Source organism: Taudactylus pleione, unplaced genomic scaffold (assembly GCF_031769625.1).
Source record: "Taudactylus pleione unplaced genomic scaffold, aTauple2 ptg000095l, whole genome shotgun sequence".
Taxonomy (NCBI): domain Eukaryota; kingdom Metazoa; phylum Chordata; class Amphibia; order Anura; family Myobatrachidae; genus Taudactylus; species Taudactylus pleione.
The window spans coordinates 117130-132392 of record NW_028284497.1 but is presented as its reverse complement, the minus strand read 5'-3'; the positions used below and the strand labels follow the sequence as shown (position 1 = coordinate 132392).

Sequence of the window (15263 nt, the reverse complement as noted above, 5' to 3'; positions counted from 1 at the left end):
GAGCAGAACGAACACCCCTAAGCAGAGAGCAGGGCAAAAACCTGCCTTTAGATGGCTAAAATCTTGTCTGCCGGCAGACCTTGAGACACCTGGGGGTAAATTTACTATGTTCGGAGTTCTATTAAGAAGTGATGTTGCCCAAAAAAGTGTTTCTGAGCTCGCTATGAGGAGGAGTATGTCCGGCTATGAAATGACAGTCACCCCGCATGGACCACAAGTGTACCCCAATTGATCTTGGTTAAAATCTGTGCAGCTGTGGCCAGATCACAGGCGGAAAGCCCTTAACTGGTAATCAGCAGTGCACACTGCAAATCTCTGGAGGCAATGATGCCCCCTCCAGATCGAGATATCCAAGTATGCATCTTCTATATCCATGGTGGCAAAGAAAATGGAATTTCTGACATCTTAAACTCAACAACTCACACACGCAAGTTGAGAGTCTTGATGTTTAAGAGGGGTAAAAAAGATAAATCCGGTTTTGGAACAAAGAACATGTGAGAGTAAAACGCTAAAATGTGCCTTCTCTGGCAGAAGAGGAACAATCACCCTCAACCGCAGCAGGGATGACTTTGATCCTGAAGAGTGAGACGTCTGGTTTAAGCCTTGGCTGATGTGTTACAAAAAATGCCTGGGCAGAGAGCCAAAAAGATATAACCTTGCAATGAGGACTCCAGCACACCGATACAAGGAAGTAGCTGCTCACAGATTGTGTAAGCGTAACAGATGGGCCCCCACCATAGACCAGTCCACTTGGGGTGGAGCCGCATCATGCTGCTTTTCAGAAGGCTTGGAAGTCTGCTCAGACCAACACTTCTCTGTTAAGTACAATGAGTATTTGCGATACACCTCTCGGTGGAGCTTCCCACGTCTCCTCAGGGTTTTGTGGGCTTTATTAGACAGAAAAACCTCTTAACTCCTGTAATGTCAGCGATAATGGAACCCAGACCAGAGCTAAAATTTAGATTTGGCAAAAGGCAAAGCTTTCATTGCCCTTTGGATTCTGCACTGTCACCCAGCATTTAAGCCAGAGTGCATTTAGTTGAAACAGCCATACCAGAAAACGGAGACAAGTCTAGTGGCAAACCCCAGGAAGAAAGTTGCGAGAACTGAATATAATTACACATTAGTGCAGCATAAATGATGCTTTAGTACATTTATGAGAATACAGGGAATCTTTAGGTTACTACATAGATTTTGTGTTAAATAGAACATTTTTGCCAAACAGTGATTGGATCTAGTTACTTACGATTTTAAACCATTTCCATACTGTCCAATATGAATAGACTCAGGAGTCCTTTTAGCAGAACGTCCAAATTGGATAACGCTTGCAGCTTCACCTATTGTAACAAAGTAAAATAGCAAAGATAAATAGGATTAGATCCACTGAGCACATTGCTAGACATACAAATAATCAAATGTATGTCAATAAATCAAGTGAAAAAATCTATGACTCCCAAAACAAATTTGAAGTTGCAGACTTATTATTCCTCAATTGCTCACACCGGAAATTCATCTTAAAAGCTTATAAATTATTTTAATAATTTTCCAATGTATCAAAAAAAAACAAAAAAAACACCTAAATGTCTACATCAAAAAGGTAATGTTTTGCTTTACTCACTTGGATCCATTCCTGCTCCATCATCAAGAAAGCAAAGCATGAAACCACCTCTCAAGTCTTCTCTTGGCACTACAGATAAAATTACAATTTTTTTTAAAGTTAGTACATAATCTTAGATCTATAAAAGCATTGAATTGTCAGTAGAAACAAAATGAGAGAGACTATTGTTACTCTGTTGTGTAGGTTATTCAAATTCAAACAGTATTATGAAACATTGAACTAGGAATATTTCACCAGCTCTAACAAGGACTGGCTATATTTCACAAAATAAATATTTTATTTTATGGCTAAAACCAGACATTACTTTGACTGTGAAGTCAATATTAAATTTAGATTAAAACATCAAAACACTTTTAGGGATAACAAAATGACAGGTTCGTAATTCGAATGCCGCTTTGCAACAGTCCCTTTTTCTGTATTGCACAAATATGACTGTTGCAAAGTTTACCAACTTCTGATGGAAGGAGCTGCACAAATTAAGTTGTTCTTTGTGGGAATATAGGCTATGCACATTTGTGCACCTCAAAATACTCATACATACAATATTTACAGCAGTACTGGAAAGTCTTTATTTTATTTGTACATATCCTTAACCTCTAATTTCATCAGGATGCCTTTTACATAGAAAATTACATTACAATAAGAATTTTTACATACTCAATGTAATGAAAACACCTAAATCTATGAGAGGGACAAGATATAGACAGTACAAAAGTTTCCCTACGATTAATCTCAGCCATAACATGAGGCTAGAGTAAATGGTATTTTAAGAGAAAACCAGGAACTGTTGGAATGAAAGAAGGGGGTATTTCTAAAATAGCAGGCAGATTTTGAAGTGATATGATTTACTCTTCCCACCATGCACATCAATAGCTTGACACATAATCCCACAAGAAAAAATGCAAAATTAATTCACAGGGGAACGGGTTGTGTCACACAAGGACCACCACCTACCCCCAAAGCATACGAGTGACATGCTTTTTCAAATTGCAATTACTAGAACATTGAAAGTTAACCATCAATGCCATCTAAACTTATAGCTGTGTTTGATCCAAACATACCTGTAAAAATATCAATTCTGGTGGCATCAGCATCTCTACAAAAATGAAATAAATATACCAATGTAAATTAATGTGAAAGATTTAACAGACAGCAAAACTAGGCGCCTAGTAGATAGGTTATTAAAAATAAATATCTAAAATATTGAAAAGACGATATAATAGGTGTTTCACACCAGGCTAAATAACATTATTTCCACACAGCTCCTCAATCTGGGAGGGAAATGCTGCAACAATGATCTGAAAATTATTACTGATCTTAAGGATGCTATTTTCATAGAATGTATAAAACTGTAGAATAAAAAAAGACACTGTAAATAAACAGTCTCTAGAAGTCAATGATAAATGCTACATACCTTGCATTGTCAACTAATTCAGCTAAAGCCCCAAACAGGAACTCATGTGTTGTGCTATTTAAGAGAAAGAAAAAAAAACCTTCACAAACTGTACTTAAAAAAAAAAAAAAAAAAAAAAGCCCTACATCACACATTAAATGATCACACAAAGTGAAATAAAGGTTTCTGTTCAAAAACACATTTCAGGAACAGTTAATTCCACACATTCAAGCAAATGTACTGCTTGTACACTTGTGATTGTTCATGGTAAGTTATGTTGCATTGTTTTTAACATAAAGTGGAATAGCTTTTATAGGCCATGAAGAATTTTCTCAAGGAAAATTTTCAAATCTAGGTTATGTTGTTACTGCCTTTCACCAAAAAAAATGAAGATTTGCTGAATAAGGAGTGGACAAAGGGTCTGATTCAGAGCCGGACGCTATTTGCGGTCGTTCGTTCAGGAAAAAGGGGTGGCTATTCAAATGAACCGTTCGCTCTTTGCGGTCTGTTCACGCCTCTATGTCTGAACGAGCGAACAAAACTTGCGGTCGTAATTTTGAAAAATACGCCCCCTGGCCACTCGCATCATACGTCGTGTCCGCTATTTATTAGATTAATCGAGTACATCGAACAGCGTATGAACTGCTCGCTATTCTTGTGGTTGGTTTTTCCTACCGCTATCTTGTGAGCAGTTCTGACTATAAAACAACCAAGTGACGTGGTCAATGACACTGCTGTATTAATTATGCACACCCTTAAAACGCCCGTTTTGACCTTTAAGCATGCCTGCGTTCTGAATTCCACTCCCCGTTTTCAAGCACCTTCCCGTTACCACCCACATACGCCTCCTCCTGTCACTCAAAATAGCAGGCATTCGCTATTTAGCAAACAAACGATTTTCGGCCGCACTGACTGGTTCGCGCATGCGTATTACAATCCGTACGCATGCGCAGATGAGCGAACATCACTCATAACGAACGAGCTGCCGCTTACGAGCGGCTCTGAATGAGGGCCAAATATAGCATTGTAGAGTAAAAAAAACCCCAGTCTGTACTAATCAACCCAGAGCTTAACTTTAGTTTATGTCATACACTCTACAAAACAAAAATTACTTGTACAGTCAAAACTACCAAACAATACTGTTCAGTTTGCTAATGTACTTAAAAGCTTTTCCTGCAAGAAAAAAAAAAAAAAGCTTCAAATTAAAAAAAGTTGACAACTATACAATATTTGTTTAATTTACACACAAAAATCCTAAATAATGGCATGACGAGCCCATATAATCCAACATATTACTTTATTTGTTTACATTTAGATAGTTGACTTTAAATTTCTATTAGCTTACAAAAATATTGATTGCATTGTGTATACTGAAGGATATACACAGTCGAGTCACATTATTATGACCACCTCCTACATTCGACATTGGCAGCGCCTAGCCCATGAAGTAAGTCACGTGCCAGATGCTGCTTGGTGAGTACATAAGGTGTGCGATAGGCCGTCTGCACAAATATCACTCATTGCCATCATGGGTAAAAGGGGCGATTAGAGCTGCAAAAAGGGATGATTATTGGCTTTCGGCCAAGGGTGGCAGTATTTCTGAAACAGCGCAGTTTGTGAACTGTTCGCGTGCTGCTGTGGTGACGGTGTATCATGAGTGGACAAATGGCACCATTGCGAAAAACCGACGTGGGAACTGCGGAGCACCACGTGCCATTGATGTGAGGGGTGAACGTCGGCTACGAAGGTGAACGAGGGCCGACAGACATGCTTCAGTGGAGTAGCTCACCATCAAAACGATCCTGGGAACCAACAGACGTGTGTTTAAAATGACAATTCAGCAAACCCTGCTGCATGTGGGGCTCCGAAGGAAACGGATGGTCACTGCACCTTTGCTAACAAAGGTGCATCGGTGGAAAAGGCTTAAATTTTCATGTCTGTATCAGAATTGGACCTCCGCTGACTGGCGAAGGGTTGTCTTCTCCGATGAGTCATGTTTTCTGCTTCATCGAACAAGTGGACATTGGTGTGTCAGACGAGAAACATTCAAAAACAAACACCCTGCAACCATTACTAGAAGAACACAAGCCTGTGGTGTCAGTGTTATGGTCTGGGGAATGTTTTCATGGCATTCTCTGGGCCCACTCATCCATGAGGAAAGCACCCTCAAACAATTTGGTTATGAATCCATCCATCCACAGCACGTACACCCATTCATGCGGATTGTTTTGCCTGAGGCGAATGGAATCTTTCAGCAAGATAATGCGACATGTCACATGGCTAGAAATGTCAGTGGTTGGACGAGCACGACCAAGACTTCCAAGTATTTCCCTGGCTCCCTAGTTCCCTGAACTTGAACCAAATTGAGTTTCTGTGTGATCACCTCGATCGTGCACCCTCCAGCAGCTGTGGGATGCACTGCAGTCAACATGGCTCCAGATACCTGTGCCAACCTACCAGCACTTTATTGAGTCACTCCAAGCCCATCTAGCTCCTGTCCGTGCTGCACACGGCAGTTACTCTGGCTATCAGCTGGTCATCATAATAAGGTGACTCGACTGGGTAGATACATCTACTAAATACATGGAATATGTTCAATCCATTAATGAAAACCCAAGTGGAAAATGCAATACAAGATTTTTGGCTCAAAATTAAGGAATTCCATCTCAGCTCTGTGTGATATTGGACAAGCCACTAACATTGAGCCCAAAACTCCAAAATGAGATTATAAATTCAATTGGATAGGAAACCTGTAAAAGAAAGATTCTGCAGAGAGGAGTGCATACAATTGCATGACCTCTCTCAAGGCAATTATATATTGGAAGTGCATGCCAAGGTTGAATTGTTAGGTGCATCTATAATGTTATTTTTTGACTCTTCCACTTTAAATCAATATACTCATTTAAACATTTGAAACATTGAAAATTAAAATTAGGGCTCAATTCAATTAGGAGCGACTATATCGGGCACGCGAGTGCGAGTAAGTGGCTAAATGCCGCACTTATGGCAGCTCCGGACTCACTCATTTTTGTTTGCAGCCTTATAGGGCTACATTAAAAAATATCAGCGAGTCCGGGGCGAGATCGTGCAGCGAGAGGGGAGTGAGTTCCGCTGCTGGCATTGCCACCCTACCCCTTTATTGAACTGACACCTTAAAGTTTAAATTTTATATAATTTGAGAAAGCAAACATCTGTACTATTTTGATGCTTCTTTGTACAAAATAGCTGACTTCCACTGCAGATTAATTCAGACAATCATTCCTGATTCTTCATTGCCCATTCTTCAGATACCGAGAGTAATTAAATAAACAGCATCTTCATCGTGGATGGCAATGATGCCAAAAAATGGATAAATCCAGACTTTGCAGATATCCTCTAGGTCCATTTTTTACTAACTGGTTTCCAGTAAAAAAAAAAAAATCTATTGGTTGCAATGCAACCGTTAAAGAAGACAGTCAACCACCAAAATGAAATCCCAAATTAAAACAGGTATCAAATAAGTAACCAATCACAAAACAAAAAAGAACATAGCACCATAAAAAAGGAAACATTTCTAGACATGCAGAATACTCACGAATTAGTGTGTAGATATTCGAAGGTCAACTGTGCACGATTTAAACTACTATAATTTGTAAACGCCATGATTCCAGACGTTTCCACTAAGACGTCAAAAAATAAATATCTAACTATTGTTGATTTTGTCCTTTGCAAACGACATATGAAGATTACAAAGATTTAATTAAATGGCTCGCTTAATTTTTTTCTTAGGCTCAGCGCTTATTGTTGGTGCATGAAGCCATGAGTCTAGAGGTGTCGCCAACAAGTTCAGCATGACAATCTAATACATGCCCTTTGTTCAGTTTCCGGACTCGTCTTTTACAGTAAAATCAAGCGTAAAAGGGAAATATCTTTAACGTCACTATTCTTTCTTGGTATCTGCAAGAAAAACAATATCACATATTAATGAAAATAATTAGGCATGAATAGTTTATTCTAAAAACGCATAAAACATATCGAATAAGCCCTATCTCTAGCATCAGCAACCCACTGACATTTATATGACATCACTAATCTGTTCACAAAAATCTACTTCGTCAATGACGTTTCTATACTGGCGCCGAACACAGCGGCTTCCCACCTCTCAGTGACCGCTGCTACCTTCCTAACACCTGCGGCCGCCTGCATTCATTGCTCTGCTGCTCTCCGCTAGCTCTAGTAATATTCCCCGGATTCTCGCTCTCCCTCAGCTCAGCTTCCGGTGCAATTCCCGCCTCTTCCGCAATGCGCCCAGCCTGCAGCCACCGCCCGGATGTGAGTGTGACTGTGCTGCTGCTGACAGACCAGACGGGGTGCAGCCTGTAGTGTCTCCTGCACAGAGCGGATCAATCCTAAAGCTCCTGACTTCTGCAGCACCGTCTCCAGCCCACGGACCTGTCTCTCTTCCATGTGCCTCACGGAGCAACGTGCCCAGACAGTGCGAGGCTAGCAAGATCATTCGGGAGCCGAGCGAGCCTGTACCTGCGTCACCTAGGCCCCGCCCGGACTGCACACGTGACGCGCACTGTCAATACTTTATTAGCGCGGGAGGGCGGCAGCAGCGCCGGGTGCGCGCTTCGGAGGGCGCGTGCCCCCCTCTCACAGAACAAAGACCCGGATGCTGGTGGGAGCGTTGGCGTACGCGCCGGTGCTGTGTGGACGGGGCATGGCGACGGCTCCGACTCCCCATAACGGCGTGTGGCTAGATGTTAACGTTCTCGTCGGTGTTACCATAACTGCTTCTTATTGTACGTGTTGGATGTTGCCTGTTGCTGGAGGCAAAGTTTTACCAAAAACGATGTGTCGTTGTACCGTCCGGACACGTAATCGTGACGGGAGCTGTGTAGTAGCAGTAGTTGCTTTGTAATTATTTATTTCTGTCACTTAATCATGAGACCCCTCCCTAACTTTTCCTCGTCGTGTGGTTGGGAGAAGTAGACGTGTGGTGAATAAACATGGCTGTTGTGGTGGTAGTGGACTTCCTTCGATTTGGGTGAGGGTTGTCTATTGTCTCTTTATTGTGTCCGTGGGCCGTTTTAAAAATTGTATATGCTGCATTGTATATTACTGTATGTGCACACTGATGTGCAGTGTATACTTCAAGAAATGTATGCCTCCATCTGCAGCAGATAAACACGTTTGAAATGTGTCTTTCTTGCCTGGATCCTGTAGTGGAGGAACAGATTATAAATGGCTTCATAAAACTTCCAATATTGTTTATTGTAAGCACTGTGATTCAACTAATACCCCTTTCAGACATACAACCCGGGAAATTTCCTGCTCAGACCTGGGAATTTCTCCTGTGCAAATTCCCGGGTATTTGGTCGAGACCCCCCTTTCACACTACAGTGTCTACCTGGGAAATTCCCAGGTAGACCCCTTTCAGACAAGAGCAGGGTTTTTCTGCTTACCTGCCTCTTCTCTGCCATCTGCTCCTCCCAGCCAAAAGCCGGCCAATCGTAATGCATTTTTTTTTTTCTATTTTTAACATTTATTTTAATTCCCTGGTGGTCCAGCGGGAGTGCGGGCGGCCCGCTGTGGCACAGCCGGCCGGTGCTGGGGGTGGTGAGCAGCAGCGCTGAGCGTCCTATAGGATGCTCTGCGCTGTCAACTCAAAGCAGCGTTGAGCGTCCTGTAGGACGCTCTCCGCTGTCCGCTACATGCAAAAGCTGCTTGGTGCTGCCCGGGAGTAGTAAAGTCCCGGGAAAAACCCTGGTCGATTGCACGTTCCCAGGTAGGTACCTTTCACACAGACATGAGACCCGGGAATTTTGGCCGAGGCAGGCCAAAATCCCGGGGAATCTCAGTATGTCTGAAAGGGGTACTTGTTGCAGTAATTTATCTTAGGCGCTTAGCCCGGGAGCTATTCCTATGAGAGTGCCTCCATTTTAGCCATGTTAATTTGTATTTTCTGGGCTAAATCGGTGGCCACAATTAATGAGTCGGGGTGTGACTAATCCCAAAACGCTACTTAACAGAGATTTCTGCTCACACCTCAGGAGGGTGTGAGCAGAAATCCACTATAAGCTTAACCTCCTGGCTAGTCGCCGGAGAACTTAAATAGCTCCTGGCGTTTCTTCCTTTGTTGTTCAGTCGTATTTTATTATAGTTCACAATTTTCATGGCATTTGTCCTTTTCTAAATATTATTTGTATCATCTACAGCTTTTTGAAATGGAGAATAGGGACTGATGCAGGGTAGAATGCAAGTTGGCCGTAATTCCTTATGTGCATTGCGTGCACAGAACTAAATTTGGATATTTGTCATATACTGAGTTATGTGACCATAATACCCATATCTGTACACTTGGGTTCATGGCTGCCACCATCATCATCTGTTTGAAAACCGCCTTATTTCTGCAAACGCGTACAATTCTTTTGACCGGCTTATGCTAGTGTTGGCCTATTTGCAAACATCCCATTGCCACCCAATTACTCAGTAGCAAGTGGCGAGGCAACTGATTTGCTATGACTCACTACCGCCCAAAGTTGCATATGCTCAGTTCCACAGCATTTGCAGTGCGAAAACCACAAAGAACCGTCCTCAAAACTGACTTCCTTTGAACTCTTCGTTGGCTCCAAAATGTCACTTAATTTTTACCAGTGCCATCTGTAATTGTGCAATAAAACATGTGAAACCATTACTTAGTTTTTCAACTACATTCGCTATACTTAATTATAGTTTAATGTATGTGTGCTGTTTTGTTCAACTTTAAACCTGCATTCTGGTAGTTAGATCTGACTATCCTTGTAAATGCTGTAATGTCATGTCTCAAAATCATGATGCTTTCTGTCTTAAGCAGTGAGACCTTGCCAGTTTGCACAGTGTGAAAATACTGCGCATGCTATGTGGTGTCCATTGACAACTTTATAATGGCTTTCATCATTGGGGGAAAACCATTTTATGGTCCACAACCTCACATGAGCAAACCGCAGCCATTATCCTTCCAGTGGACTTCTGTCGCTAATATCACCAATCGTTGAACATCATTCCATGACAAAACTGTCATCAGTATCAGACAATGGTTGCTAATCATCGTTGGTCATCCCTAGTGCACACCAAGGATACAGGCACATTCACCAATGCAGATTTGCATAAACTGAACATGTCCACTTGTGCCTGGAAAATAGGAACAGGTGGACTAACATAACCAAATTACAGTACGGGCATGTTCACTCAATTGGGAATTGATGTAGACTTGAATGTTTGTGAGTATATAAGGCTGTTCAAGCTGTGTTTTATGGAAGCTTGAGCGTAGATGGAAATACATTGCCAGTATTCATGAAACTACTGACTGGCTGATTACATATGCACTTCTGACATGACTATGTTCTTTTCTTTGTTACTCATGCATATCATTTTTTTTATGTTGCAGAAATTCTTTTTTTCTTCTGGAGATGAAAGTTGTATTTGTGGTTTTACATTTTTATTGAAGAGTAAAAGCAAATACATATTCTGCAAGCAAAACAAATGGCTGAAAGCATGAGTCTATTTGGCATAGGACATAATTTTGGCACATATGCTACTGGTGCAGAGCTTCACACAACTTTCAACAGTTTCTATATGTTTGCAGTTACTGCTTTTTTAATTGCATTCAAACTTTACCCCGACTACATTCAAAAGAACGTCTTTTTGCTTTGACTTAGTGAGACGTAGATGTTCTGGATAAGAGTGAAGGTGGTTTCTCTAACTTCTAGTCCTTTGACAAATAGAAATGTAACCTAGTTTAGATCTGACTATCGTTTTTAAAGAAACGCAAAAGATATGTTGACCTTACGAAGGAAAGTCTTTCTGAAGGCTGAACAAAAGTATGCTATATAATAGTATATGTGAATAAGTGGCCCTTTCACATATTTGTTTTATCTATCAACAACCAATGAATCATAAATGGCAATGAGTAATTGGAAACTGGTTATTTGGTCATTTGTTACAATTGAAGAATAAAGGTTCCCTTTTTTTAATGTGCAAATTATAATGTGCAAATAATTTGTAAAAAAAACTATTTTTAAAGGATAGCTAAGCAGAGTTTTGTCAAATCCATTAATATACAAGAAAAATATGGTACATGAGCTGTTATTCACTATAAACTTTCTAAGGCAATGATGTTGCTTTGTTTGCTTAGGCAAGTAATTTAGATAAGGTCAGCAAATATTACTGTGCTAACTTTTCATACCAAGTAAGCATTCCATGTGACTCAAGTAAATGTGGAAGATATCAAAGAAGGAAAACATAGCTATAGTCAAGCCTCATTTTGTTTTAGGCAGGTTTAGACAAACTAACATTTCTTTGGATTTTGGTTGATTGGTCTGCCAAAATGCAAATAGTACTGCTGTTTTTCTCAATTTTATCAATTAATACGTTGGAGTATGGGCTGTAGTTCTCCCAATGGGACTCCTAAATGCAACTTTAATATGGTTGGACAAGATTCCTGCAATTACATCTAATTGGCTTTCGAAAGTTCAAAACATTCTTCAATCTTAAGGAAAGTGCTTTGCAGCAAGTATTTTATTTTTCATATGAATGTCCAAACAAAGATCTTAACTTAGATATTTACCCTATTTGATGGGACAAGTTGTACGATCAGTGACCCTGCAACTTGGCATACAGTGATTGGAACTGCCAAGTCCTCATTAAAGCAGACAAAACGAGAATAGGGTGATGGATACTGCAGCATTTGAACATAAGACTTGAAAATCACTTAAGGTGAGAAATATGAGCAGTAACATGATGTGTTAAGTTCTTGCACAACTAGATGCCAACGGAGACAGGAGGCAACTGAAAGACTTGTGATTTTAGTGTTTAGTGTATACGATCTCTGAAGGTGGAAAAACCAATGGCCAGAGGAGTGAATGTTTCAATTCTATAGTGCCTAGACAATGTATAGTGCTCAACTTTGGACAGACCACATCTGCTTTGCCTAAAATCTATCGGTGTCCAAACTATTTATTTGGAGTGCCATATTAAGAAAATGACTTTGGATGGAGGGCCACAATTTTTTCTCAGTTAACCTCTCAACAAATAGATAATGGTTCTATGCTTAGTCAATCTTACTCTAAGAAACATTAAACTAACATAAAAAAAAAAAATCTTGAAATAACTTTTGATTTTTAGACTTTTTTTTTTTGCTCACTACTATGCATAATGACAGATTCATTATACCCCAATTGTTATGTCGCACTGTAATGCCCCTAACTTGTAAGATACCACACAATCCATACAGTCATGCCTTTTTACATGCCAGCCTCAGTCCTGCACCTTTAAATGCCATCCTCACAGCCCCCTCAGTCATATCCCTTAAAATGCAAGCCTCAGCCCCCTCATGACCTTACTTCCATTCACCACTGAAGTACTCCTCTTCAACGACCACCTGTCTGCTCAACCATCTGTCTTCTGTGTGTCTGTCTGCAGCCATCAAACAGACTCCAGTCACAACCATGGGGTACAAAGAGTAGACTATGTAAACTGGAGGCTGAGCCCAGTAGTGAAGTCGCTGTGCTGAGCCCTGATGCATTGTCCATAGGAATCTGGGCAAGGGCTGGCTTTCAGCAGGGAATGGGCTACCCCTGATTTACAGTGCATCCGGAAAGTATTCAAAACACTTCACTTTTTACACATTTTTATGTTACAGCCTTATTCCAAAATGTAATTAATTTTTGTCCTCAAAATGCTACACACAATACCCCATAATGACAACGTGTAAAAATTTTTTCGCAAATTTAATACAAAAAACAAACTAAGAAATAACACGTACATAAGTATTCACAATCTTTGCTAATAATTTGTTGATGCACCTTTGGCAGCAAATACAGCTTCAAGTCTTTTTGAATATGATACCACAAGCTTGGCACACCTATCTTTTGGGCAGTTTTGCCCTTTCCTCTTTGCAGCTCCTCTCAGGTTGGATAGGAAGTGTTGGTGCACAGCCAATTTCAGATCTCAGAGATGTACAATCGGATTCAAGTCTGGGCTCTGGCTGGGACACTTGAGGACTTTCACAGAGTTGTCCTGAAGCTACTCCTTTGATATCCTGGCTGTGTGCTTAGGGTCGTTGTCCTGCTGAAAGATTAACCATTGCCCCAGTCAGGTCAAGAGCACTTTGGAGCAGGTTTTCTTCCAGGATGTCTCTGTACATTGCTGCATTCATCTTTCCCTCTATCCTGACTAGTCTCCCAGTTCCTGCCACTGAAAAACATCCCCACAGCATGATGTTGCCACCACCATGCTTCACTGTAGGGATGGTATTGGCCTGGTGATGAGCAGTGGCAGGTTTCCTCCAAACATAATGCCTGGCATTCATGCCAAAGAGTTCAATCTTTGTCTTTCATGGTCTGAGAGTCCTTCAGGTGCATTTTGGCAAACTCCAGGCGGGCTGTTATGTGCTGTTTACTAAGGAGTGGATTCTGTCTGGCCACTCTACCATACAAGCATGTTTGGTGGATTGCTGGAGAGATGATTGTCCCTCCTGGAAGGTTCTCTCTCCACAGAGGAATTCTGTAGCTCTGACTGACAGAGTGACTATCGGGTTCTTGGTCACCTCCCTGACTAGGGTCCTTCTCCCCCCATTGCTCCTGGTGGTTCCGAACTTCTTCCATTTACGGATGATGGAGGCCACTGTGCTCATTGGGACCTTCAAAGCAGCAGATATTTTTCTGTACCCTTCCCCAGATTTGTACCTCACGACAATCCTGTCTCGGAGGTCTACAGACAATTCTTTGGACTTCATGCTTGGTTTGTGCTCTGACATGCACTGTCAAGTGTGGGACCTTTATATAGACAGGTGTATGCCTTTCAAAATCATATCCAATCAACTGAATTTACCACAGGTGGCCTCCAATTAAGCTGTAGGACCATCTCAAGAATGATCAGGGGAAACAGGATGCACCTGAGCTTAATTTTGAGTTTCATCGCAAAGGCTGTGAATATTTATGTACATGTGATTTCTTAGTGGGTTTTTTTTTAATTTAATTAGCAAAAATCTAAAAAAAAACCTTTTACATGTTGTCATTATGTGGTATTGTGTGAAGAATTTTGAGGACAATAAAGATTGTGGCTTACAAGTCTGAATTGTAGACATGAACGGAAGGGATTAACTTCTGCAGATTGCCATTTTCAGTGGTAGACACTTTTCTAAATAGAAGCAGCCACGCACTCTTTGTATTAGTTGACCCTGTTCTTTATGGCTTCTTCAGTATAACTTAATGGAAGACCAAAATGCTATAATCCATTGATACTGGAATTGATCATGCTTTCGAAATGTTGACCTACATTGGGCTGACATTCCGGGAAATTCCTGTCATTTGTTTTAGAAATACCCTGGTAAAAGTTGACATCCCCCCCCCACCCCCAACTCAACATTCTTGAGGAACTATAAGTATGCAGAAGGGTTCTGCAACTGGAAGGCTGATTCCTTACTATGTCATTGGCTATATCATTACTTGATCCTAGGTACTATTTTTCACAGTGGTTTGGTCTGTCAACTGCCAAAAATTTATGCTATATCTGGATATATTATACTCTAGATGAAAGTGGTCATTTATGATGCTCAAAAGTCAAAGGGTAGGGGACACTGCTTTACATCTTGGTTAGTTCAATTCCAACTAGGGGCCTGATTCAGATCCTTTCGCGAGCGGCTGTCCGCTCGCAAGTGGGTTGATGGTGTGCACTGCGCATGCGCGCGACAGAGGGAGCTCCGTCATGCGCGAGACGCAACGAGCGAAGGACTTTCCTTCGCTCGTTGTGTCTGATCAAAGGGGGCGTGCTGTCAATGTTGATTGACAGCACGCCCCCTTTGGTGGGCGTGCCTCCCAGACGGCAGAACGCCTACCGTCAGAAGCCGATCCCACTGACATCACTAGTGATGTCAGTGGGAGTGATTTTGGCTCTGATAGAGCCAAAATCACTCCGGGCCTTGCGGTTGAGAAACTCAACCGCAGGCTTCGGCTCGCAGTGGCGATGGTCAAGACCATCGCGACCATCAACCTGCACGCTCGTATAGGCTGTGGGTGGTGACCCACAGCTATTCGAGCGTCCAGGAGGACGCTCCATAATTATGGAGATGGGCCCTGATTCAGAGCGAGCGCTCTGGTCAGAGCGTCTGGCTCTGAATCAGGGCCTAGGTTTCCACTGAAGTGCAATGGTTTATGGAGCAAGATGCCAGCATTTGCAGTGGACTGGAAGGACTTGGAGTACATTTCTTGCATAACAAATAGAACTACT

General features: G+C 41.5%; 1 protein-coding gene across 4 annotated transcripts in view; it reads right to left on the bottom strand.

Moving 5' to 3' along the window:
• Positions 1 to 7551, bottom strand: part of MORC2 (MORC family CW-type zinc finger 2) — a 143645-nt gene extending 136094 nt beyond the window's left edge. The window contains exons 1-6 of one of the 4 annotated variants that reach the window (XM_088469866.1): positions 7530 to 7551; positions 6586 to 6947; positions 3033 to 3086; positions 2680 to 2714; positions 1619 to 1687; positions 1247 to 1337 (exon numbers count right to left, since the gene is read on the bottom strand). In XM_088469866.1, the coding sequence (XP_088325992.1) occupies positions 1247 to 1337; positions 1619 to 1687; positions 2680 to 2714; positions 3033 to 3086; positions 6586 to 6653 (317 nt within the window). In that variant the 5' untranslated portion in view covers positions 6654 to 6947; positions 7530 to 7551. Of the gene's footprint in view, positions 1 to 1246; positions 1338 to 1618; positions 1688 to 2679; positions 2715 to 3032; positions 3087 to 6585; positions 6948 to 7149 lie in introns of all 4 variants that reach the window. The other 3 variants (XM_088469863.1, XM_088469865.1, XM_088469864.1) reach the window with 3 other exon arrangements.
• Between the last annotated feature and the right edge of the window lie 7712 nt (positions 7552 to 15263).